General features: G+C 40.7%; 1 protein-coding gene across 4 annotated transcripts in view; it reads left to right on the forward strand.

Annotated features, from left to right (window-relative positions):
* Positions 1-2,180: 2,180 nt before the first annotated feature.
* Positions 2,181-23,892, forward strand: part of LOC131559528 (ubiquitin-conjugating enzyme E2 E2) — a 201,840-nt gene continuing 180,128 nt past the window's right edge. Inside the window, exons 1-3 of one of the 4 annotated variants that reach the window (XM_058807927.1) lie at positions 2,181-2,419; positions 6,977-7,165; positions 15,186-15,236. In XM_058807927.1, the coding sequence (XP_058663910.1) occupies positions 6,990-7,165; positions 15,186-15,236 (227 nt within the window). In that variant the 5' untranslated portion in view covers positions 2,181-2,419; positions 6,977-6,989. Of the gene's footprint in view, positions 2,452-6,976; positions 7,166-15,185; positions 15,237-23,892 lie in introns of all 4 variants that reach the window. The other 3 variants (XM_058807936.1, XM_058807944.1, XM_058807952.1) reach the window with 3 other exon arrangements.

The following is a 23,892-nucleotide window of genomic DNA, read 5'->3' on the forward strand; positions in this document are numbered from 1 at the left end:
CCCTGTCTCAATTAGGCTATTCACTCAGCTTCTTTCTCTGTGCTTCCTGCAAATCCTAGCAGGAAAGATCTGTAATGAAGCACCATGAACTGCCACCACAGAGACGTCCTGAGATGGGCCGAGGAGTTAACACAGATCAATGTGTGCCTCCTTTTAAGGCACCCTTATGCTGTCAGAGAAACACTAAGGAAATATGGTTAGAAGAATCATTTAGAATTTAATTTTATCACTTCCTGGATGGTTTTCAGGAGGTCTGTTTTCAAATGACTGAAAGGAAAAAGCATGGTTTAAGTGATTTTAGAAAAGAGAACCATGACGTTAAGAGTGTGCAGTGCACCTTTCAGCACAATGAGTAGCGTTACTTGCAGGAGGTTTGCATTTTTTGAAGGATTTTCACACCTCATATTCTATTAATTACTACATTATTAGTACTCCTGAGAAGTCGATGTATGCTTAGCAGATAGAAACCCACCTAGCTGCAATTAGGAGCTTTTCTCCAACACAAGCAAGAAAATATCTTGTAAATGCACAGAGAATAGGTAGAACTAGCTGACTGTGGTATTTTTAGGTTAGGGTGAAAATATCACTGGGATTATTTAGCAAAGAAATAGAAAGAGGAAACAAACCAAGTAATTTAAAAACAATTTCTCAACAAAGAATATGATCAATTTTACATACAGGTAAACTGCAAAAAACATGTATGCTATCTGGATATAATACAAGAGCAGGTATCAATGATGTTTCTAATCCATATATATCTCAGTAGTGCTTCAAGTTCTCTACTTGTGTGTGTTTGGTGGCATAAGCTCCACCTACACCTCAACCATAAGTAAGGAAAAATACAATACTTCACAGCTCAAGCAGGGAGAAACTTTTCCTCCTACATGTGGGATGGTAAGAACATGTTTTATTTTTTTAACTCCCTTTAGTTGTTAAAAGAGGGAAAACATTTTGACTTGGCATTACCCCTTTAGCCCTTAGCTGGTATATTTCTCTGTTAGAGGAAGAAAGGTTTGAGGTGATAGTTTACATAACATAGCTAAGCATATTATGTAAATATTAAAGCAGCAGGGTCGGCACAGGGACAGACGTGTTTGATCGCCCAGCGCACCGGGGTTACCTGACAGCCAGTTCTGCTGGAGGTTTGGTTTGTTCCACGTTAATATTCCCACTAAACAACTAACATTTAAGCGCGGCTCTGCCTTGGCCTCTCCCATTCCTGACTGCGATGCTTTCCACAGAGGCAATGCCTGCCTGCGTGGGAGGTGAGGTTCATTTACCTGGCCACAATCAGGCGACTGCGCCTATCTCCAGCCGGGATGCTGCACGTCACCGGGGCCGCCAGCGGCCGGGGGCGGTTTGTGCCACCCCGCCGTGCTGATGCCGCGCAGCGGTCGAAACTACCACGGTGACACCAAGTGTGGCCCCCGAGTGCCAGGGCCTGGGCCCGGGCGGCAGGCCGGCCGAGGCACCCCGTACCCTCGCACGGCCCCTCCCCAGGTACCGCGTCCCGGCCCGCCCGGGGCACCGGCCGCGTCCCCCCGGGCCGCTCCCGCGGAGACAAAGGGCTGGGGAGCTGCGGGCCGCCGGACCGGGGAGGGGGCGGAGGAGGGGGCGACTGCCGAGGGGAACAAAGGAGCCGAAAAAGACGAGAAGAGCCGAGAAAGTTGATACCGGCCTCCGCCGCCCCCTGCCCTGTCCCGGCCCGCCCCTTCCACCTCCCGGACTTTCGCGTGGGGGCCCACGGCAGCCCGGCGGCGGCGGGGAGAAAGGCCGGGCACCCTCACCTCCATCCCCCCGAGTCCCCGGCCGAAGGTCCCGGCTCGCCCCATCCCCTCCCGCCTCCTCCTTCCTCCTCTGCCCCGCTGACCCCGCCCAGCCCCCGGTGCTTCCCTTTAACGCGCGCTCCCGCCACCGCCTCTTGCCCCTCCCCCGTGCCCGGCGGCGCGCGGCCTCCGCCAGCCCCCGCGGACGCGCGCGCCCCCATCCCGTCACTTCCCCCCCCCCCACCCCCTTGCCGAAGCCGCGCGCGCGCCCCCGCCCTCCCGCCCCTCCCTCGGCGCCCGCGAGCGCCCGGGATAATTGGCTGGCGGGCGCGCGCGCGCGGCGCCGCGCGGACGGGTGGGGGCGCGCGCGCGCGGAGGCGGCGGCGGGGGTGCGCGCGCGCGCGCGGCAGCGGCTTCACTTCTCTCCGGGCAGCGGGGGCAGGAGCGGCGGCGGCTGTCGCTGCTGCTCGGGAGAGACGGGAAAGGGGAGAGGAAGCCGAGAGCGAGGAGCGCGGGGCAGCGGGCTCATGACTCAGTGAGCGGCTGCAGCCCCTTTCCAGCCCCGCGCCCGGCCGGAGTCGGGGCGACCGCGACGGATTGTCCCGCAGCTTGTGCCCGGCGCCAGCGAAAGAGAGACCTGCGCTTGCCTGCAGGTAGCGGCGGCTTTCCCCCCGTCTCTGCCGAGGTACACCTACCTCTGCCCCGGCTGAGCTCCCCGTCTGCCTCCCCTCCCCCCGCTGGGCTCCTACCCCCCCGTCGCTCGCCATCCCTCCCCCACGGCAGCACCCTCTCTCTCCCCCACGTTTATCTGCCACCCTCGGTCTCTATCTTTATCCTTCATCTTCCCTGCCCTCTCCGCATGCCCCCGGTGCTGCCTGGTACCCCCCTTGCCCCCCTTGTCATCCTCGGCCGTGCCCTTTCATAGCAACCGTCCCGGCCACCCCCCCGCCGCCCCCGGCCACCTCGGCATCTCTGGCGGCGCTCCCCGCTCCCCCAGGCTCCATCCAGCCTCCATTGCTCCTCAGCACCCCCACACCCTTTCAGCAACTCTTCCGTGTCCATTTGTCCTGCTCGCCCTGCTGCGGGCGGGAGCAGCGACCACCCCCGCTCCCCACCCCCGCTCCGCATGGTCCCCGCGGCACTCTCTGCGCCCCTGGGGCACCCCCTGTCCCCACCGCCACCGAGCCTCCTGGGATGCGCTATCCCACAGCCCCGCCACCGCCCTGGGCACCCCGGGCTGGAACCCCTCGGGAAAGGCACTGAGCCTCCACCCCCGCGCCCCAAGGAGCCCGCAGCCCAACCCTCTCCCTTCCCGCATGTGCCCCCGACGTCTTCCTCTCTCAGTCTCCTCCTCCTCCTCTTCTCGGTCTTCTCCTACTTCTCACCCCGGCCCGGACGCCGCCCGCCGGGCCGTGGGAGTGCGGGGGGTGTGTGGTTTGGGGATGCTCGTGGCCCCCACCCGCTCCGTGCGGCGGGGGCTTCCCGACCGGAGAGTGCCCACGCGGGGCCGTGGGAGCCCGGGGCTGCCTTCCTGTCCCGTCCCGTCACGTCCCATCCTTCCGGGTGCCCCTCTCCGTGGCGGACCCTCCTCTTGCACAGACCGGGCTCCTTCTGCCTGCCGTCCCGCGATGCTGAGGTCTTTTTGCCCTTTATGGTTCCTAATGAAGATGAAGTGAGGCGGCTGCTGCCATTGCTGCTCGTGGTGGACCCTGCAGAAATACTCAATTTATCTTGGCTTATAGGAAATTACGAGCGCTTTAGAAAGACATCATCACTAGCTCTGCCGCCCTTGGGACCCATCTGCACATTGCCAGAATCTTGCTATCCCCGACTGGTGGATTTTTAAATTTTTTTTTTTTTTTTTTTGGTGCTGTGTGATATCTGATAACGACTGGTGGTTTGGGGTATTTTTGTCTTTGGGTTTTTTTGTTGGTTTGTTTGGTTTTTTTTGTTGGTTTGTTTGTTTTTATTGTTGTGGGTTTGGTTTTGCTTTTAGTTTGAGGAGGAAAGGGAAGGTGCCGGTGGATATATTTGACAAAAGCAAAATATTTTGGACACCCTTCACTTCAAACTGATAGCTGTAGTTACACTTGGATCTCTCTCTCTCGGTGCTGATTCATCTCACGTTAAGACAGAGACTTTTAAGTTCCCCTTCATTCCTCCCTCTGCCCCCTCTGCTCATTTTTCTCTGCACAGCAGCAGGGAGGTTAGCAACCCCCGTCTGAATGTAGAATAGCCTGGCAGCCGGGAACCTGGACATGGTGTGTCTCCCCTCTTGCCCTGCCTGACACTTGCAAACACACAGCTCAAGGAGTATCTTGTATTTCTGTCTGTATTAGTGGCAGCAAAATGTTTTCTTGGCAGTGTCATCCTCTCAGTTGACTTTTTCCCCCCATTCTCTTACTTGTTCATATGTTTGTGTGTCTTCTAAGCTTGACCCCATTAGAAGTGTCTAATTTCAGGCCCCTTAAAACACGCTTTTACTGCGGTATTGAGCATCCCTTGAACAGAACTTCCTAAAATTGCAGGTTTTGTGAGGAGAGGGAATAGAAAGAGTTGCGTGGATGTTAGAAAGAGGAACAGGGACAGAAGGAGAAAAGAAAAAAACACCCAAAAGCCAGCAACACCCCCCTCCCCCAGAAACTAGCCAGACAGCAAATGACAGATTTAAACATTTTCCTCTTGTAAATGCTGGCATTACATGTTACAGTAATTATATGCTCTGGGCTACTGTTACAGTATTTGTCTGCTGGATAGTAACCTGAACTTATGAAGCGAATACAGTTGTTTTTTGGATAATAGTAATATTTATAATATTAATAGCAGATGTCCTATGCATATAAGCATTATTAAATATGCTTTTAACTTTCTGGCCTGCAGTGTTAAAGCCTATGTACATTGTGAAGAGAGAATTTTTCTCTTTAAAATTAGATGTATTAAGCAAAGGTCAGAAGTAAAATCTAGGGCAAATAAAGGACAACATTAGGTGTTATAAAAAGAGATGAGGTTGTATTTTAGCTTTATATGGAAGCAAGGAAAATGGGTACTTACTACCAAAATTGCATTATAGTTGCATATTTTGACTTTTCAGAATGTGATACTTTTGTTGTTTATTACCTCTAAGTGTTCTGCTGCTTTACCTTGAAATCTCACAACCTGGATTTAAATATCTGAACATCAGCCTGTGTAAATTTATGGATTATGTTAAATGTATTGTTGTAGCTGTACTATAGGAGAAATTGTTCTCTAGGAGTGGACATTTTTTGTATTTTAATTTTAAGACAGAAACTCTGCATTATTTCAGTTATCTTAATAAGCAGGTTGGGTGTTGTGTATTTATATATATTTAGATTCAAAAATACTATTTTCTGTTATAAAATCAAAAATGCACCTTAAGCTGATGAAGGGAAACTTTAGTCACATATCTATCACTTGGTATTGATTGCTGTTTGTTTTAATGCCTAAACATTTTGAAGGGGAGCCATACTTCCAGAATTCTTTTTCAGTATAGCTTCACAAGATAGACAAAAGAGACGTAATTCCTCCTGAAGTTAGTTGGATGTGTCAATAATGCCTAAAGAGATTATTTCTTCTACTCCATAGTGTGTATTATGTGATAGTATTAGATCTTGGCAAGGGTTTTCAGTATAGGAGTACATTTATTTCTGTTCTGTAATAAGAACACTTAGGCCTTTTTAAAAAGCATCCTTTTCAATATAGCCCTTGTTGGCATTGATATTAATTTACTTTTCCTTTGCTGTCTCTTTCCATAAATATGTACAGGGAGATGAACTTTGTTTAATCCATAGAACAAGCATGGTTGAATCTGAGCCTGAAATCTCATTATTCTCCCTTGAGCGAGTCTTAAAACACATAATAGTCAAGGTGAATAGTTTTCTTCTTAATTGTGATGATGTCTGTACATAGGTAAGAGGAAAAGAGAGTCGAAGTTCACAGCAATTTGAAACTCTTTGTGTATAAAAGAGCAAATTCTTCATTCAGACAGATTTGATCAGAAAACCACCCAGATATATGGGGATTGTGTGGGTGTAAGCAAGTAACATTTAGGCCTGTGTGCTTTTTATTAAAAATCTCTAGAGGAGGATATATAACACTGGTATATAAAGTACAGATTTGGAGTTAAAGGAAATACCTGAGTTTCACTTGGTTTTAATTTGGTTTTGGTTTTGTTGGTTTGGGGTTTTGTTTGGTTTTGGGTTTTTGTTTTTTTAAAATCAGTCAGTGCCACTGACTGATATGCAAATTCAGTAAGGGTTTTTCATGGACATCTGTCCTTCATTAGAACAGTTTGAGAGTTTGAGAAGTCATGACAGCTGTAACAGTGGGCTTGTAATTCCTCATCTGTCGGCGTATTGTTATACTATTTAAAATGAAGGAAGACATTAAAATAGCTAACTAGTATCAGAAGTGTGTGAATAAAGCATTAACTTGACTTCTGAAATATGCTGAGATTTCTTGCTGCTCATGTTCTCTGACAAGTTTGTTGCCTCATGTTGCCTGAATGAAATGTCAGGAAAAAAACTTGGTTATATCCTCTACCAACATTAGTAAACACAAGCAGTCCTGTTTTAGAGCATTTCAGTTCTGCGTTTCCATCAAGCATGCCAAGATGTGGATTTTGTAATGTGGAAACCCACATTGTACACTTGGAATGAGCCCACAGATTTATTTCATATGGGATAACAGAGAGTCCTAAGATAGTAATAACTCTCAGTTTTTAACTAGCTGTGGTAGATTTGAACTGGTGGCATAGTTGATGGGACAGCTAACTGATGGTGTTGTTGAGTGGTTGGAAAGCATAATTCACAGTGAATGGTTTTACACTTGCAGGATTATGTTTCCCACTTAACTTCAGTAACTTCTGGTTTTCATATATATATGTGTGTGTGTGTGTGAAGAGTTTGGCAGGGGGATTGGTTTGTGTGTTTGTTTTGTAGTTTTTGGTTGTGGGTTGGTTGGGGTTTTTTGGGGGTGGCAGTGGTATAGGGTTTAAAATTGCCAGCTCCTGGAATATTGTTAAGATGCTTGTGGCAAAACTCTTCAGTACGAGGATTACTGAACTACTGTGACACAAGTGTTTTATTAGGACAAAGACATGTATCCCATGTGTTCTTTCCTTAAGCATGTAAGAAATACAATTAGGCAGTTTCTTCTCAAAAAACTAACTTCAGTCGTTTGTCTTTGTTCAGTGCAGCATCTGCCATGTCTACAGAGGGGCAGAGAGTGGATGATAGTCCAAGCACCAGTGGAGGCAGCTCTGATGGAGATCAGCGTGAAGGTGTTCAGCAGGAACAAGAAAGGGAGCAAGTTCAACCCAAGAAAAAAGAGGGAAAAATATCAAGCAAAACAGCTGCTAAATTGTCAACTAGTGCTAAAAGGTACAGTGTTTCTCCTGGTTGTTTCTTCCTTTCTCTTCTTTCAGCTGGCCATCAGATCCATGTAGTGACTCAGTATATTAATTTTCTGATTGTTTTATTATAACATTATGTATCAGTGTAATAACCTTTTGAGACTGGTCACAACAATGAGATCTGTATACTTTTCCTGTTCTTTCTCAGTTTGCCTCTTTCACATGGTTTTAATAGTTGCTTGCATGATAAAAGCTGACATTTTTTTATTGCTAATAAAACTCAGACAGTTTTGTAGCCTTATAAAATATATCTCTGTATATGTATGTATGACTGATGTTGAAACTTGTCAGTGTAACTTAAAGTTAATTAGCCATAAACATTTCAGACAGTTCAGTAACTCAGCATGTTAGGACTACCATAATACCTATTGCCATGAAGTACTGCCTTTTCTTTTCCCAGATGGTCAGGTCAGAAATACTTGAGTGAACAACAAATGTATGTTGGTTTCATTACTTTAAACTGTGATCTGTTTTAATACCCATTTATTTTCCCTCCCTTTTCTGACTGAGAAGAAAGGTTGGTTTGTAGAATAGCTATTTAAATTATTCTATGCTATCATGTCCATCTCCAGATAATGATTGTCTTGCTGGGACCAGACAGAAGGAATTTACAGCTTAGTGTTGCTTTGCTAGTACACATAGGGTTGTAAGTCTGGGCAAGTGGGAGTATAGTGATTGAAGTTAAAAAGCACTCATAAAATAATCTGACAAGAGACCAATTCTGCAGACTGTCCTGATGCAGAATTCCCAGATCTCATTGCTTTGCTAGTCCAAGGTAGTGTAAACTACAAGGGAAAACACTGGAGTTGTACCACTGTGGTGCTGTGGTAAAGGAGAAGCACCAAGCCCCTGCTGCCATAATTTATAACATATGCATGTAGTCAGAGTCTGTAAATAATACTATATAAACATGTGCATACATCTAGTCAGGATTTGAGTCTTTGTTTTGCCTTAATCCGTCCCTTACCAATTCAATCAATTTCTAAAGTATCTTTAGATACTTTAGTAAAGATACTAAAGTATCTTTTGTCTTTCCAGTAAGGTACTGTCATGTCATGCTTTTCTTCTGCTATAGATTCCTGTCTTACAGCTAGTTTTTCTTCATTTTTAATTCCCTGGAGAAATACTTTCTGGACACACATCCCTGCTGTGACACTATTAGGAGATTACCTGATCATATCACTTGCAGAATGACCAGCAAAACTTGCCTGTGTTTCCTTTTATGACAAGAAGGGAAAAAAACCCCACCCAGCTTTCACTACAAGTCATGATGTTATTAATGTAGTTAATCCTCACAGCCGTTATGGTTTCTGGTCTTCTTCTCTTTCGTCTGCTTCCTGCTATTATTTTTTTTTTAAATATTAGAAATATTGGATTAGTCATGACTTTTAGGGTCATAAAAACAGTTTCCAGCATCTTTAGAAAGCAGTCTGTGTATTGTGAACTTTGTACAATGCCTGGTGTAATGATGCTAGAATTCTGAAAAGGGCCTGTGGACACTATCCTATTAAAAAATTAATAATGATATGTCAGAAATTGGTCTATTAATCTTAGCTTTGTATCTTCAAAGCTTAGAGCTTTTATCAACAAGCATTTTACAGCGATAAAATTACTTAAACCTTTTAAAGTTTAATCATATCTGCTTATGGTTCTGCTGTAACTAATTATGCCATCAGTTGCTGACTTCAGTACATTTGCCAGTTAGACTCTAAAGCTAGTTTCACATGTGTAGTAATATTGATTATACATTTTAGAAATATACATTTGATTCTATGTTTTAAAAGCTGACATGACTTACAATAGTTGTGTAGATATGTGTACAGTATTTTTGAAGAGAAATGTAATTTAGGAGTGGTGGTTGTTGCAGCCCTTTCTGGAAGGATTACAGAAACAGTTGTTGTAGTAATGGGAGTTTTTAGTTGTGTAACTTTTTCCCCTTTTTTTGTTTTTGAATATTCAGTAGTTTGTCATAGTGTTAGAATTGGAATTGCACCTTCTCTAATCTGGACAGGTTTTCATATCACAGGTTTTGTTTCTGTGCTTTTTAATTAAAATCAGTTATGTCTCAAGAAAGCCAACTCAGAAATTAGAGGCTAAAAAGGAGGGGTGTAGCATAAAGGAAGGAAAAATGTCTTAAAGCCCTTAATATGTAATAAATATTCCAAAAGTAGTCTGTTATGAAAGATCTTCATAGTAATATTGTTATTTTAATTCATTATGAATGAGAAATAGTGCAGGTATTATAAGGCCTTATTCTGGTACCTTTATTATGGTGAAAGGAGTCAGCTGCTAAACAATCAGTAAAAACACTCAAACAATAGAGTGTAGCGCAATTGTGGCTTTTGTCAAGATTCCTTAATTTCTTTAAAAGCTTCGAACACCAGCAAGTTCACTGGAGCTGAAGTCACAGACCACAGGCTTGATTCTAACCTGAGTTTGGAAATCAGATTTTCTCACCTGGAAAGCTTTTTTGTGCGCATGGAATTCTAGCCACAGTTCTTTTTGGATTGCATTATGATACCTACTGTATGTGGAGGAAGGTTTGTGCATCTCTATTTGGAAGACTCCTCTTTTGCTTTTCATTTAAGTTTTATGGAGTCAGTAAAAGAATTTTCAGTAGCATGAGGTTTTATAATAATCAAGATTTAGCAGTGTGCTGACTTTTGCTTGTGTAATTGTAAACTGCTCCCTGTCTTGTGTATGAATATACTGTTCATGCAGCTTAACTGCTTTCCAAAGTGATCTCATTACAGAGGCTGTGTGACACCACTCATATTTCTATTTGAGTAAGATTCTTGGTATTGAGATATGGAGTTTCTTCTGTTAGCATTGCAGTGGATGGCATCAAGAAGGCAGAATGCCATCACATGCTGTCCTTCTCTGTTAATACTTCAGGACTAGCTGCTGTACAGGTGTAATAGCTTACAGCATATGTCGTGCAGTGTACTGGTCCTTCAATTTTCCTCACCCAGAGGGCATCACCTTAAATAGCAACCTTTCTTACCCAACATGTCAAGAGTGAGAAACTCGCTGCATATCACAATTACAGTTCAGACATGGAATTGAATTGCTGTCCTTGAAAACAGCAGGCATCTTGTTACCTCTTAAGTAGCAAATCTTAGCATGACCTTTGGATTGAGAGAAGTGTAACCATTCTTGGCTGACATAGTAGCTCAACAAATAAATGTATTGTTTTGCTTGGCTCCTGAAGTTGCTGGTTGAAAATCTGTAAACCTTTATGGCCAGTCTTGACATTTTTTAATAAATATCTGTGCCTGCAACAAATTGTGAGCTGTAGTTGTACAACTTTAGTTGTAATATTTTAATTATTCAGAGAAGTTGCAGCCTTAAGGAGGAGCAAATAAGCAATAAATTAAATTGGTTCGAAATTCAACAAAACTGAGTATTTCCCGCCCCCCATCTTTTTTTTTTTTTTTTTTTTCTGAGAGGTTCATCACAGAATCTGGAAATGATATTTAGCATGTTGAATATGACGGCAAAATATGGAGTGCTTTTTCTTACAAGAAATATCCTTGTCATTTATCCATGTTTTAATAAGTAGCTGAGAATATATCTTTTCTTCCAGTATGAACCTAACCATCTTTAGATCAATTTCCTGCTCAGTCACAATTTATTTAGTATTTAAATGCATACCAGTGACTGCATTTTTAAGTATGTTCTAAGTAGTATATTCTTTGATATAAGCTATTGATTCATCTGGCTTTTATGGGTAGAGAGACATGTAGTTTAGAAAAGCAGATGTGGTAAAAAGAGTTTATTGTCATGTGGTCCTTTATTTTATTTCATTTCCTATTAATAATGTTGGGAAATTTTCTAACACGTTCACATCTTTCTTAGCTTTAGGGAATTGTTCCATGAAGGAAATAACTCAGTCCCTTTTGGCTTGGTACAGTAGTAAATATGTGTCTGTGAGAATTAATAATATTTGAAATCCACAATGTACTTTCATGCTTCTGAATGTACGAGTAGATTAACCTTTGCACCATTACTGGAAGGCAACTGTGTTTGTTCTTTTTTGTTAGTTAAAGTGAGGGATTTTTTTTTTATATATGTGTGTGTATTTACATGAGAGACAAGAGTCAGATGACTTCTCTAAGACCAAACAAAGTATCAGATCTGACATTGCAAATTAAATGTCTTATGTGTGCAGCCCAGGGCTTTGATTACCAGCAAGGGCCTCACCTCCTGCCATCATCCCCATTGTCCAATATGTAATAAACCATAGTGTCACTAGTTTAAATATAAACTGGATATATGTAATTATATCAATATAGAGGGTTTTTCCCTCTCTGACATTTTTAAACATGACTATTATTGAGGCAGAATATCCAAAGAAACAGATGCCAGAAAGGACCCTGAAAAACAATGTTTTGTTGCCGGAGGCCGCATTTTCTCGCAGTGAATCCTCTGTGGTCGGCGAAGGAAATGAGGCACGTCCTCTCCTGTGGCAGATTCCGAGGGCAGCTCGTGGGGATAGAGACGAGTGCCAGGGCACGTGCAGACAAAGGGCAGCTCGCACACTGGAGGTCTCTATCAGTGCAAGGCTCTCTGGGATGCTGTCCGATGATTTAATTGTAACGTTGAATGCTGTGACATGTGAACAAGCTACGTGTCAGCTGTTCTACAGAAACTGTTTATGAATGAGCTCTCAGCATGAATGCAAGGTAAATTAAGGTTGCAAGAAAAGAAATGTAAGGTGTATGAATTAATTTTAGTTTGGGACACCACAGAGCAGGAGAATAAACATGGACAGCTTGCTGAGGAGCAATTGATGGACAGTATTGTACTTATACGTTTATCTTGTTTGTATAAAAATGATAATGAATTAAACATCTTTGTCTTAGATGTTTGCAAGAGCAATGATGTTTTTTGAACATTAATAGACAGTACCATCTGATCAATTTTTACATCTTGAGGCAGAAAGGTGGTTTGTCTGTGTCTGCTCAATCGCAGAATAGCTTGATAAAGGGCCATTTTAGTGCTCTTGGCATTAGAAGTTTTGGCTTGAACTAGAACAGATAGAGAAAATCAGAGACTTTTGTTTTCAGAAGGTAAGGAACGTGCTTTAGGATTTAGCAGGAAGAATGTAAAGATTTTGATCTAGGACTGAAGTTGTTGTAGTCGTCAATCCATTCTTGATGTGCCTCATACTCACTCTAATGCCATGAAATATTAACTATATTTACTACTATATGTAAAACAAAGGAATGATCTCTGACACCAAAAACAAGTGCAATGCCATCATTCTGTAACTTCAAAAAAGGCTGAGAAAGCAAAACAACTCATAAACCACAAAACTGAAGTTTCCGTGCAGCCTAGGTTTTCTGTAGTTTGAATTTGTGTATTTGTGTATAAATTTCAAAATCATGGCAGAATTTTGTAATATACAGAAGAAATATTTTAAGCATTCTCACAGTTATAAGATCTCCCTTCTAAAAGCTGTGATTTGTTAGGATTGTTTCAAATGGGCTAACTTTTAAAACAATATTTTTGTGCTTAAAATTCACTAATTAAAAAGGGGTGACTTTCAGTGTTACTACAATGATTTTGTGTTTGATTAAGCGGACTGTGCCTGTGTTTTTATAAAAAAGTTATGATATTTATTGGAGGAATTCTATATGCTGGAGGTGCAGACATCTCAATGAGTAGAAAAAGCAAGTAAAGATGAAATTGCTTCCCCTCTACAGAAATAACCTTGTGTGTTTGTGTGTATGTAGGGTATATACACCCAGCTATTCAAGGACATGGCTTGGGAATGTCCAGAAATCCTTAACAACAAAGTTGCCCTCCCTGGAGTTAAAACTCTGGCAGGATGCCTGTCATGTCTTTATGGGGTGACCTGGAGGATATGGCAAATCCACTCCAAAGTTTTGAGATGGCAGCAAGTTGAGTGTGAGCATTTGGTACATGCAGGGGCATTTTATATTCTATATGCCAATATACCTGAATGCTTATTTTGATAAGCTATTTACTTTGCCTGCATTTATATGCATAGAAGTTAAAGAAAATTTAAGCATCTGGAAGAGTATTTTTATCTTTTCAATGCTGTCATCAGGTCTTAATAAATGATTATTACCTCTGCCTACAAATCTTACCCACGTATGTCCTAATTATTTCAGAATGTGAATGATAAAGGCTTGAGTTCCTGGTTCAGGCCAGTTCTTCTACTGCTGTTGGTCCATTTATTCATTAGAGCCATAAAATCAATTCATAGTGGCATAAGGGGAATTTTGATAGTGGCTGTGAGACTCCTAAACATGCAAGATTGTGTTTGGATTGTAGCAATATATAAAGAATTAAACTGCTCTTTTTTATTTTATACATGCCAATATACCTGAATGCTTATTTTGATGAACCATTTTCTTTACCTATATTTATATGCAAAATGGATAACAGTCGTTTTTAACAAGATATGTGTAGGTCAGGCCTGAACCTTTGGCTTGTGGCTTGAGCACCTATCTCAGGAATTTGAGTGGTATTATAGTGTTATTATTTCTTTTTTAGTGTAGGGAATAATAGAAATAGCAATCTGCTCTGTGCATGAAATCTTGTGAAGGAGAAGGCAAGAAAAAAACTGCTAAAGATGTATTGAATTGTTTCTATTTTCCTTCCTCCTTCTACATATTTATGTTTTTGCACTGAAGTAGCCTGTGGAAGAAGCCTTGGCTATAGTTTATAGGGAAGGTGGCATTCACAGTCCTGCTTATGGCATCATAATCTGGCAAGTCTTTGGGAACTGTAAACTCCTACGAGTTCCTTTGGGAGCTCTGTATCGTATTCTGCATACTTAAATTTCTTCAGAGGTCAAGATGCTGGCTCTGATGCAGATGCTGGTGTAAGGGAAAAGAGCCCCCATTGCCAGCTGTGGCAGAGATCAGCTATTCAAGGACTTGGCTGGGAAGCGTCAGCCTGGGAATATCCAGAAATCCTTAACAACGAAGCTGCTCTCCCTGGAGGAAGAGCTCTGGCAGGATGCCTGTAATGTCTTTATTGGTGACCTGGAGGACATGGCAGAGTGCACTGAGAAGTTTTCAGATGACAAGCAGTTTGTACACACCGGGGCAAGGCTGCGGCTCAGAGGGATCAGGCCAGGCTGTAGGAGGGGGTTGACAGAGAACTCATGAAATTCAGCAAGGACAAATGAACACCATGGATGCGAGGAGGACTTACCCCTTGCTCAGATGCACACTGGGGATCGTGTCTGCTCAGAAGGATGTGGGGGCCTTGGCAGACAGCAGGCTCAGTGTGAGGCAGCAACAAAGGCTGGGCTGCCTCCTGGGAGGTATTAACAGAAGCATAGTCCACAGACAAATGAAAGAGATTTATCTGCCTTTACTGAGCTCTCATTAGACTGTGTCTGGGATGGCATTTACCCAACTGTATCCCCTCAGTAAAAGGAAGGCAGGTATCAGAGCAAGTCCAGCAGCAGGTCCCCAGGCTGACCAGGGAGCTGGAGCACTTCCCTTTGGGGGAAGCTGATACCAGCCCCCCAGTATATGTAGGAGGTTGTGAAGTCCTGGGTGGGCTTATTCTGGGCAATTTTCCTTTGAGCTGGGTTTTTTTTTCCCTGCCAGTACAATATTCATTATTAAGAAGCTAAATATTCTGGAGGGCAAGAACTGCAAGACATATAGTCGGAGGGGAAATAGAGAAAGAGGGTATATGAGATATTTAGTAATTGTGTAAGTGAGCCAAGGAGCTGAGATTCCTGACCTGTGGAAAAAGTGTGATTTTCTAGGTGGCTGCTCATGGCATTTGTTCCATATTGGATGTTCATTTTTCAGAAAATATTTGGTTTTTATTCTGCATGTTCTCGCACAGTTTCATGAAACAATATAGATAGACTTTCAGACAGAAATTCTAAGAATTATATTTTGTTACTATTGATTGATGTAAAAATGTTCATAAAGTTGAAAAAACACAGATTGAAAAAAAAAGTCCTGATAGTATTCTTTTTTCTTTTAAAGAATTCAGAAAGAACTTGCAGAAATTACATTAGACCCTCCTCCGAACTGTAGGTAAGTTCACCTGGATTTTATTGATTTGGAATATGAAAATTAAATGTGTGGATCTGTGGAAATTGCATAGGGGACTGAAGTAAATTTTAGTTATTCCTTTGTGCTGATAATTTAGTAATTTTGGAATAAGACCTGAGAGATAATATGTTGCCTACGTATAAATAATTGATATGACATACTTTCTGGTAACCAAAGTAGTGGCATAAATGGATGAACTCTGTGATGCATTAATAGATACAGGACAAATACCAAATCATGCTTCATTTCAGATATTAAATCAGTAATATTTTTTTTGATTCTGTGAAATGTAATCTTAGTGGCAGTCGCTGGGTATATTTGGTTCCTTTCTTTGCAACTTGTTAATACACTGTGAATATAATGGAGGAAAGAGAGTGTTATAGGGACAAACTGTTAGTAATTTTCTGACTGTGTTTGTTGCAATCAATTTTGATATTCAATGGACACTTCCTGAGTTAGAGTATAGCATCATATAGACTTTCTGATAATGACTGTGTGCTTGTTTGGTTTGGGTGTTTCATTTTGTTGTGGTTTGATTTGGTTTGGTTTGAGGGGGCAGTTTGTGTTTTTTTTGTCAAGTATATTTCCTTCTGGTATGTTTAAAGTCGGCTTTGAAATGAATGATGAGGTAGACCTTGAAACCCTCACTGTCTGGTGGCTGGGGCTGTGTACAGTTGTTTTCAGATGGCTGTCTCGGCCTTCTTATCTGTCAGCTTGTGACATATGGTCAGTGTTGGAGCTGGGCCAGGGCTGCACATTGCTGTTTAAAGGAATCCCTGCTACCGCACCTCTCGTGGCGAGGGGTTGGGCTCAGTGCAGAAGAATAGCTTCCACCCAGGCCTGCCAACCCATCTCAACTGATGTGGTTAGTAGGTCTCATTCTGTTACTGAACTAAAAAGAAAGATTGATAGAAATGGCTGATTGGATGCAGCGTTTATAATGAATCCCAGTATGTTTCGGTATTGAATTAACTAAGCAACTGGTAGTAAAAATGACAGTCAGCTTTATTGTTTTGGTCTCTTGACGAAAGTGTGTGTAAGAAAATACTCTAACAAGATTTGATGTGGTTGTGCTGGATCTCAAGATATAAGTCAAGTGGCTGTGTACCAAGGCGCTGCTTAGTGAAGTAGCCTTGCAATAATAGCATTCAAAGAGTATTTCAGTCAATTAGAATGAACAGTTTTTTGCTGGATAAAACATTTTAATAGCTAAGCTGTTCTGTCATGCTTACGACTATGTGTGAGTCTTCAATCACATCAAAGCTGTTTCATGTGGCAGATTTTACTTCGGTGTTGATGACTGATGCCTATTAGCGGATTGATTTGCTGAGATGAATATGAAACTTCAGTCTGTTGTAGAAGAATGGTTAAGTCTTTGAACTGAGAGTAAAAGGCTTACAGGTTTTTACAGCAGTGTCATTTTTTTCTGGTTTTCTGAAGCCCTCTCTTTATAACAAAGCAGTTGTTTCAGTATACATGATACTATTATATTTGATTTTTTTTGGTAGCAAGTGTGAAGTAAGCATTCGCTGTCTGGGTGGAAAGCCCTTTAGTGACTTGCAATTTACAAAAAAACCCAAGTAATCAGGAGGTTTCATGGGTTTGTTGAATTATTTACACTAATGATAAAACAGCAATAAAGTGCACTCCATGATGCTGTTTTGCAAAATCACATCTAACTTCATGTGTCTGCTGCTTTAACGCAGTTCTTAAGATGCAGAATTACTTCATGTTGTGGTAGATTGATAGATAACCATTAGTAAGTTTAATATTAGCAAATATGTTTTTATAGTCAATGCAGAATCACTTCATTTAGTTTATGCTTTGTTGACACAGTCTAAACAGTGTTTTCATTTGAACTTCATCTATTTTCTGTTATAGTTAAATGTTACAAAATAAATACATCAGCCAGGCATGATTCTTTAGAATAATGAGGAAAGCTGAGCTATTGTACAGTATATCTTAAAGTAATGATAGATCCTTTCTTAGTTTTAGTGAAATTTAGGTCATTGTAAAAAGACATGTTAGCTTTTTCTATTAAAAAGCCTAATCATATTTCATAAAGGTAAGTTCATTCCAGATGTAGGTTGCTTGAAATGGTTCTGATTCCATCCTACTTTCACTGTATGTACTTCTTCATATGTAAAATAAATAATGACTAGGCAATAGGAATGTGATAATTCTGAAAACTAAATGTCATAGGAGGTGTGAAGAAAGTATTATTCAAGAATACAGCTCTCTTAAATAGCTACTTAGGAAGTTGTGGTAAAAAAGCTGTTGAGCTGAATTGGAACTTAGGTGGAGTATTGCAAAATAATTTGCAAGACTTTTCATTAACTACAGCAGGCCAAAACTTCAGGTTTCTTCCATTCATGAAAAAAGCCCCAAATGGAACAGTATCTGTAGCACAGTAGCATCCCTCAATTGCATGGCAGGCTACACAGTCACTGCAATCTCCAAGGCAGCTGCAGCTTCCACTGCTGCAGCAGCTGTGATCTTAACATTTCCCCTGCCTCATCCTTGTGAAGGGAATAGACTGTATAATCGTTGTGTTTGTTTGGAAGACAAAAAAGTCTTGCTCACAAATGTGCCTTGGAATCGGCAGATTATCACTGCTGGGACTTGCAGCGTCTTTCCAAAACTGTGGAAAGCTGTGGGTTTCAGAGTTCCTGCAAAATCTGTCACTTCAGCTTTAAATTATTTAATACTATAAGAAATTAGAGTCGCCTGCCTCCCTACTTCCTTTTCTGTAGTTTGGGTACTGGGCAATGGAGTGAGTCCTCTTGGCTCCTTCCTCAGGACTGAGAATGTGTAGTGTTCTACATGTAAAAAAAGCCAAGCTGGGGAGGGGGGTGGACGGTGTGGGAGGTGAGCAGTGTAATCATTGCTATTTTTGGAGGAAGGCATGTCATAAAAAAGCCTGTTATACTTCACATTTAACAGAAAGAACTGGATGGTTTTCAATATGTGTTTTCCCATTCCTTCCCCTATTTTACTTTTGTAATGAGCTGAATTTACTGGCAAGGACAGTCCTGAATTCAAAGCAGTACCATTTATGTTTTAAATCTGCAGCATTGTGAAATTTCAGTTTGTCAGGAGATGGTACACCTAAATTGTAGGCATTTGCCATTCCTGTCTTTTTTTCCCTCTCATTGAAATATCAAAGCTTGATTGCTAGAAATGGCACACATATTATGCTCCTGAGTATTGCAGAATATAGCTTTTCTCACAGGTGATAAGATCCTCATATTTAAGTGTCATTTTCCTATATTGCCTTACAGAAAGAGGGGAACAGTTGGAAATACTTGTAGCTAAAATAATGCCTTTTCAAGCTTCCCCATATTTTCGGCTGCATTGTGCATGAGACAAGTGATTTCATAGACTACAACTTCTTGTATAGTATTTCCCTTCTCACTGGCAAGAGGACAATATCTCTGTGACAACTTCTACCAATTGCTTACATGGGAAAATAATACTTGGAAAGTATTTCATGTATTTTTAGCTTCTTTCAATGTGAACTTAGAAGCTGGAAACAAGGAGAGCCAGCGTGAAGTGAATAGCAGCTCTCTGTGGACACCACTTGGAGCAACTGCTCAAAATTTTCCTATTAAGTCACTGATCTTACCTATATTCCCCTTCACGTTTTCTTTTGTTGTTCTCTGGTGTGTTTTTCATAATTCTTCTCTTTAGTGTGTATTTACTGCAATTCCTCTTTTGTTCTTTACATTTCATTTCTTTTACCCTCTAGCAATGTAGGTGATGCTTGGGACTGTTAAGGAGTGTGCAGCTTAGTGGGCAGAATGATTCTCATTCCAAAACAATCAGTTTAAAATCCTGTGTATAGTGTTATCTCTTCCATTTGTTTGTAATCATTACATTAATTCCTTGCTTTTTATACTGTCTGCAAAATTGATAAGCAGGCGGCATATGTGATTCTAGTATTTTGCTTTTGAAAATGAATCACACTGATAAAACTTAAGGCAGTTCCCTTTGGGATGATGTTCAGAAGAGCCAAGTGGAATGGCAACATTATCAGTTTGACTTAGGGAGAGAGGTCAGTGTGCCTCATGGATATCTCTTGTATTATTAGTGACTGTATGGAGTCCAACATTTCTATTTAATACTGCTTTGATTCTGTTTTTGCTGAAATGTTGAGGCTGGCGTCTTCACAACTCCATGGGATTATGTGAATTCCAACAATTTGAGTTACTGTTCTTGGGGCCATGTGTATACTCCTACCTAGTGCTACTTTAAAGCTAAAGGGATGGCACAAGTGTCAGGTGCAGAAGACAAAAGGGAGCACAATAGGAAGGACTGGGTGGGGGAAGATGGTCAGCCTTGCTCTAAAATGCAGAGGGGGAGAAGTGGAGGGACCTGGAGCAGCAGGTACAGCAAGTATCTGCCCTGCAGTTGTGCTCAGTGATTTTGATTGTTTGACTTGGAGAGGCATCAGTGTGTTGCCACAGGCAGGGCTGTGACTCATGTGATGCTAATGTGTGAGCAGGATGAAAAAGTGGAGTAAGAAATGCTTTCTCTGAACGTTTTTCTTTGCAAACATTTCCAGCCTGAATTCAGGCTCCCTTCCCATTGTGTTACTCATGGAGTTTACTGTCTGCCTGTATAGACTTATTTTGATCTGTCGCTAGTCACCTCTGTGAGAACATGTGACACAGAACTTTGTATATACCTTAGTCTTGTCTCTTTAGAATTTACAGCAAATAGCACAACTTAGTCAAAAAAGATAGGCATGGAAGAGGTTTATACTAGAGTGCAGGATCCTGTTGGTTTTTAATCCATGATGTATCAACAACTGAGGCTAAGGATGGATGAAAAATTTCAGTGCTTACTGCAACAGCTTTATGTTTTACTTTTGAGTCCTTTTCTGCTTCAAAAGCAGCAAGAAACGTGTCCCAAAGATTTGCAAGTTAGCAATCACACTGGGATTATATATTATAATAGCAATCATACTGTATTTTGTCACTTGAATTAGATTGCTGGGTTTTTTAACTGGTGGGGTTTTTTTAACTGGTGAAGTTTTTATATTGTATTACCTCGGTACCTTGAAGTAGCTTGGGTGAAAAGTGTGAGGTTACTTTTTAATACGTAAGCTTTTCATTCCTTTAGTTATTTTCTTTTAGATAGCGCAGAACCATGGTTCATGCTTTAAGCTCTGAAGTATGTAACTATATTAAAACATTTCTTTAGAAATATCTGTTTATTTTCACTGTGAAAGTGACTTTTCAGTGTCGTATTGTTTACAAAGCATCTGTTTTTTAAAAATAACACAGATGTTTCTTTTCATGGGTCTTCCATGTGTCAAGATGCAGTGTACTTGGAAGGCCATCAAAAATATAGCTGTTTTTTTTAGTGATCTGATATCTTTGAAAATCTATTATATGAAAAAATATTAGACAGCAGTGAACTTTTTTTTTGTTGTTGAATAAACTAAGTTTTCAATATATACTTGATTGCATTGTTGCTTGCGGTGGTGGAGTGATTTTTAGGATTGGTTACAGGTAACGCTCAAAAGTTTCAGGATGTGTTGTGGCCATTGGTGGCTTGAAATGTTAGCAACTTTCATGAAGGCAGGAGAGGAAATAAAAGAAAGGAAGGCAGTAAAGGGAACCTGCCACTGGCTGCCTGCCAGGTCTGGCAACTTCACTCAGCAATGACAATGTAAGGAACTGTCTGACAACACCCATTAATACCTCCCAGCTTAACAATACCTCCACATGATTTCTGCCAGTTCTCCCAGTTTTTGAATGATGACAACTTCTCCCCCCGGGAGGAGAAGAAAAGAGGAACTAGTGTTAGAGAAGAATGAGAGTACTTCAGCAAGCACCGTGTGAGTGCAGATCTGGAAGGTCAGGGAGATGCCAGAGCACATCCTATGGCACAGCTGAAGCAGGAAAATGAGACTGGGGCATAAGGAGGGGTCAGGAAGATCACTTGTTCCTTGAAGCAGGAAAGGGCAGAAAAAAGCTCAAAAAGCAGCCTGTGGTGGATATGGGAGGGTTCCTTGATATTTGCGATGTGCTTCGTGTAGAAGATAACTAAAGCTCTGGTTTAAATTGTAACTTGGGGAAGGTGGTGTGAATAACTGTAACAAGGGTAAAACGAAACACTTTGATGCTTTTAGAGCGGGGAATTCTGAACAGAGAAATTCTTTTCCAGCAGTTTCATATTGAGTTACAGCTGGTCTTTGTAAGTCAGTCTCCTACGGTGTACAAGAGCAGTCCCCAATGCTTTCAGCTCCAGAATTTTTCAGAACACCTTTCATAGACATTTCTTTTGCCTTCTCCTAAATAGCTAAGCAAAGGTGTTGGTTTAGGGTGGGAGATTTTTTTGTTTGTTTGTTTGTTTTGTTTTTTCCTATGAGCCAGAATTTGATTTTATTATAAAACTGGTGTTTTATATGCATGTTTTTGTAATCTCCTCAATAAAAACCTCATGCAATGCACACACACAAAAAACCCTTCCCCCAACCCCTAAAATAAGTGCATTAAATAAACAATCATTGCTTACCAGCAAGGGAAGCAAAACCACCTTGACTGAGACTTTACATCATTGCTAGAAGACTTTGCAAAGACATACCTGAATGTGTAGATTTTATATATAGTTAGCTATTTTTGTGGGGTTTTTCTTTTTTTTTTTTTTTTTCCCTAAATGTAAACTAATTTCTAGTATGAGAACTATGTAAGGGTCAATTTCTTTACAGAAATTCGATAGAGGAGAATTATTTGAAAGTCTGACTGTATTAGGTACTACTGCACTGAACAAGCAGGCACTGCCATTTTGTGATAATCATGTAAAAAACATGCTTTTATTAGCAGCTCATTACCCTTTAGTAATTTACTCATTATTGAATAAATGAGAGAAATGGAAGATATTTTTTCTGTTGGTTGGGGCTGACAGCATAATGAAGTATTTGTTTCCTTCAGTAAATGGCACAATCTCATAAGTGCATAACACTGTTGTCTTCAGTAAACCACATTTGAGCAGAATTTGAATTCTTCCTTTCCTTGTAATACTTAAATCCCATCCCCTTGGAAATCTATTTTTAAAAAAAATCAGTCTTTCTCAGTTCCAATACCACAGCTGTACAGCTTTTAAACAGCTATTAACTTTTAGTGCACTTTATTTTGAGGGGGTATTGTTTGTTTGTTTGTTTTAGCTTTTTGTTGTTGCTGGTTTTGTTTTGGATTTTTTTGCATATTCGTGACAGTCTAAGGCAATGCTGTAATTTTTCTTTTGCTCTTGGTATATATGGAAAGTGTGGAGATTAACAATTGATAGATTGAATGTAATGAAATTGTTTTCCAAAATCTTCTGGCAGAAAAGCTGCAGTTTAGGACTGAGAAGTCATGAACCTAGTAACAGAGCATGCTTTGCAATACTTTGGAAACAAACTATGAAATTGATCTGGATGCTGTTTTCTTGGTGAGCAATAAAACTTATTTATGCTGTACTTACACATTTGCAGCTTTGTTACAAGCTTTTTGGGGTATCTAATTGGCTGCAGCTTTGAATCATATAAATATGCCAAATGTTACTAATTACAATTAAGATATCTACTTGAAATAATCTTTGTTTTCATTTTCTCTGACAATTTTTTTTTCACTTATTTACATGCCTTTAATTTTTCATTTTAACAGTTCTTGCAGCACTTTATTTTTGTTTCAAGGCTGTGGAATTGGATTAAACAGGGTTTTTAAATACTTCCATGTTGCTTGGAAAGAAGCCAGTTACTGTGTATTGGCTTAATAGAAACCATGCTTAGCAGTGCCTCACATGTGGCAGCTCGTGTTTGTGTGGTAAGGCATTATGTATTTTAAATATTACCTTTTATGCGACAGTCAAGTTTATGCCAGAATCTGAAGTTTCCTCTGATTAATGTTAACATTCTGGGGTTTTTTAGGGAGAAATGTGTAGTCAAATACATAATTTACTGTCTGCTTGGCACAAAAGCCATATTTATGTGGCCTTTGTTAACTGGAGATGCATACTGTGCCTAGAGAAGGCTATAGGTGAGTGATAATATGCTTTCATGGCACTTGTAGCCTTTTAATGTTGTAAATATTGTGGTGGCCAAGATGGTGATTCTGTAAGTAAGACTGAAATACAAGGGCTTGTGTTCAGTTTAGTAGATTGAGTTACATTTGAAGAATAAACTGTACACAGTTACAGCAATTACTCTTAGAGTAATGACACAGCTGACAACTCAAATCTTAAATTTCTAAAGGTTTTTTCTGGTTTGGGTGTTATTGTTGTATTGGATTTTTAAATTATTTATGTCTTATGTAACTTTTATAGAATTTGGAGTTTAGCATAGCCTCTAAGAATTTTAAAGCTTTTAAAGGTATTTATTCTGGATTATCTTGCTGTAGGCAGTCTCTTTGTATAAAATTCAGCAGTGACTGCTTAGTAAAATTTATTTATCAGAAAACAATGTTATTATGCAGGGAAGAAACAGTGAATAATTCCATTCTTTCAAAATGATTGCCTCATTTGTAGTACACATTGGTTTTTGGGGTAGGAGGGCTTTTTATTTCTGCTAGATTAGCTGGTGTTTGATTTAACTTTCGTTTAGGAGGTACTGACAGTAAGCACCACTGAATGCTCACATCATAAATCTAAT

This window comes from Ammospiza caudacuta, chromosome 1 (genome assembly GCF_027887145.1).
Source record: "Ammospiza caudacuta isolate bAmmCau1 chromosome 1, bAmmCau1.pri, whole genome shotgun sequence".
NCBI classification, from domain to species: Eukaryota; Metazoa; Chordata; class Aves; order Passeriformes; family Passerellidae; genus Ammospiza; species Ammospiza caudacuta.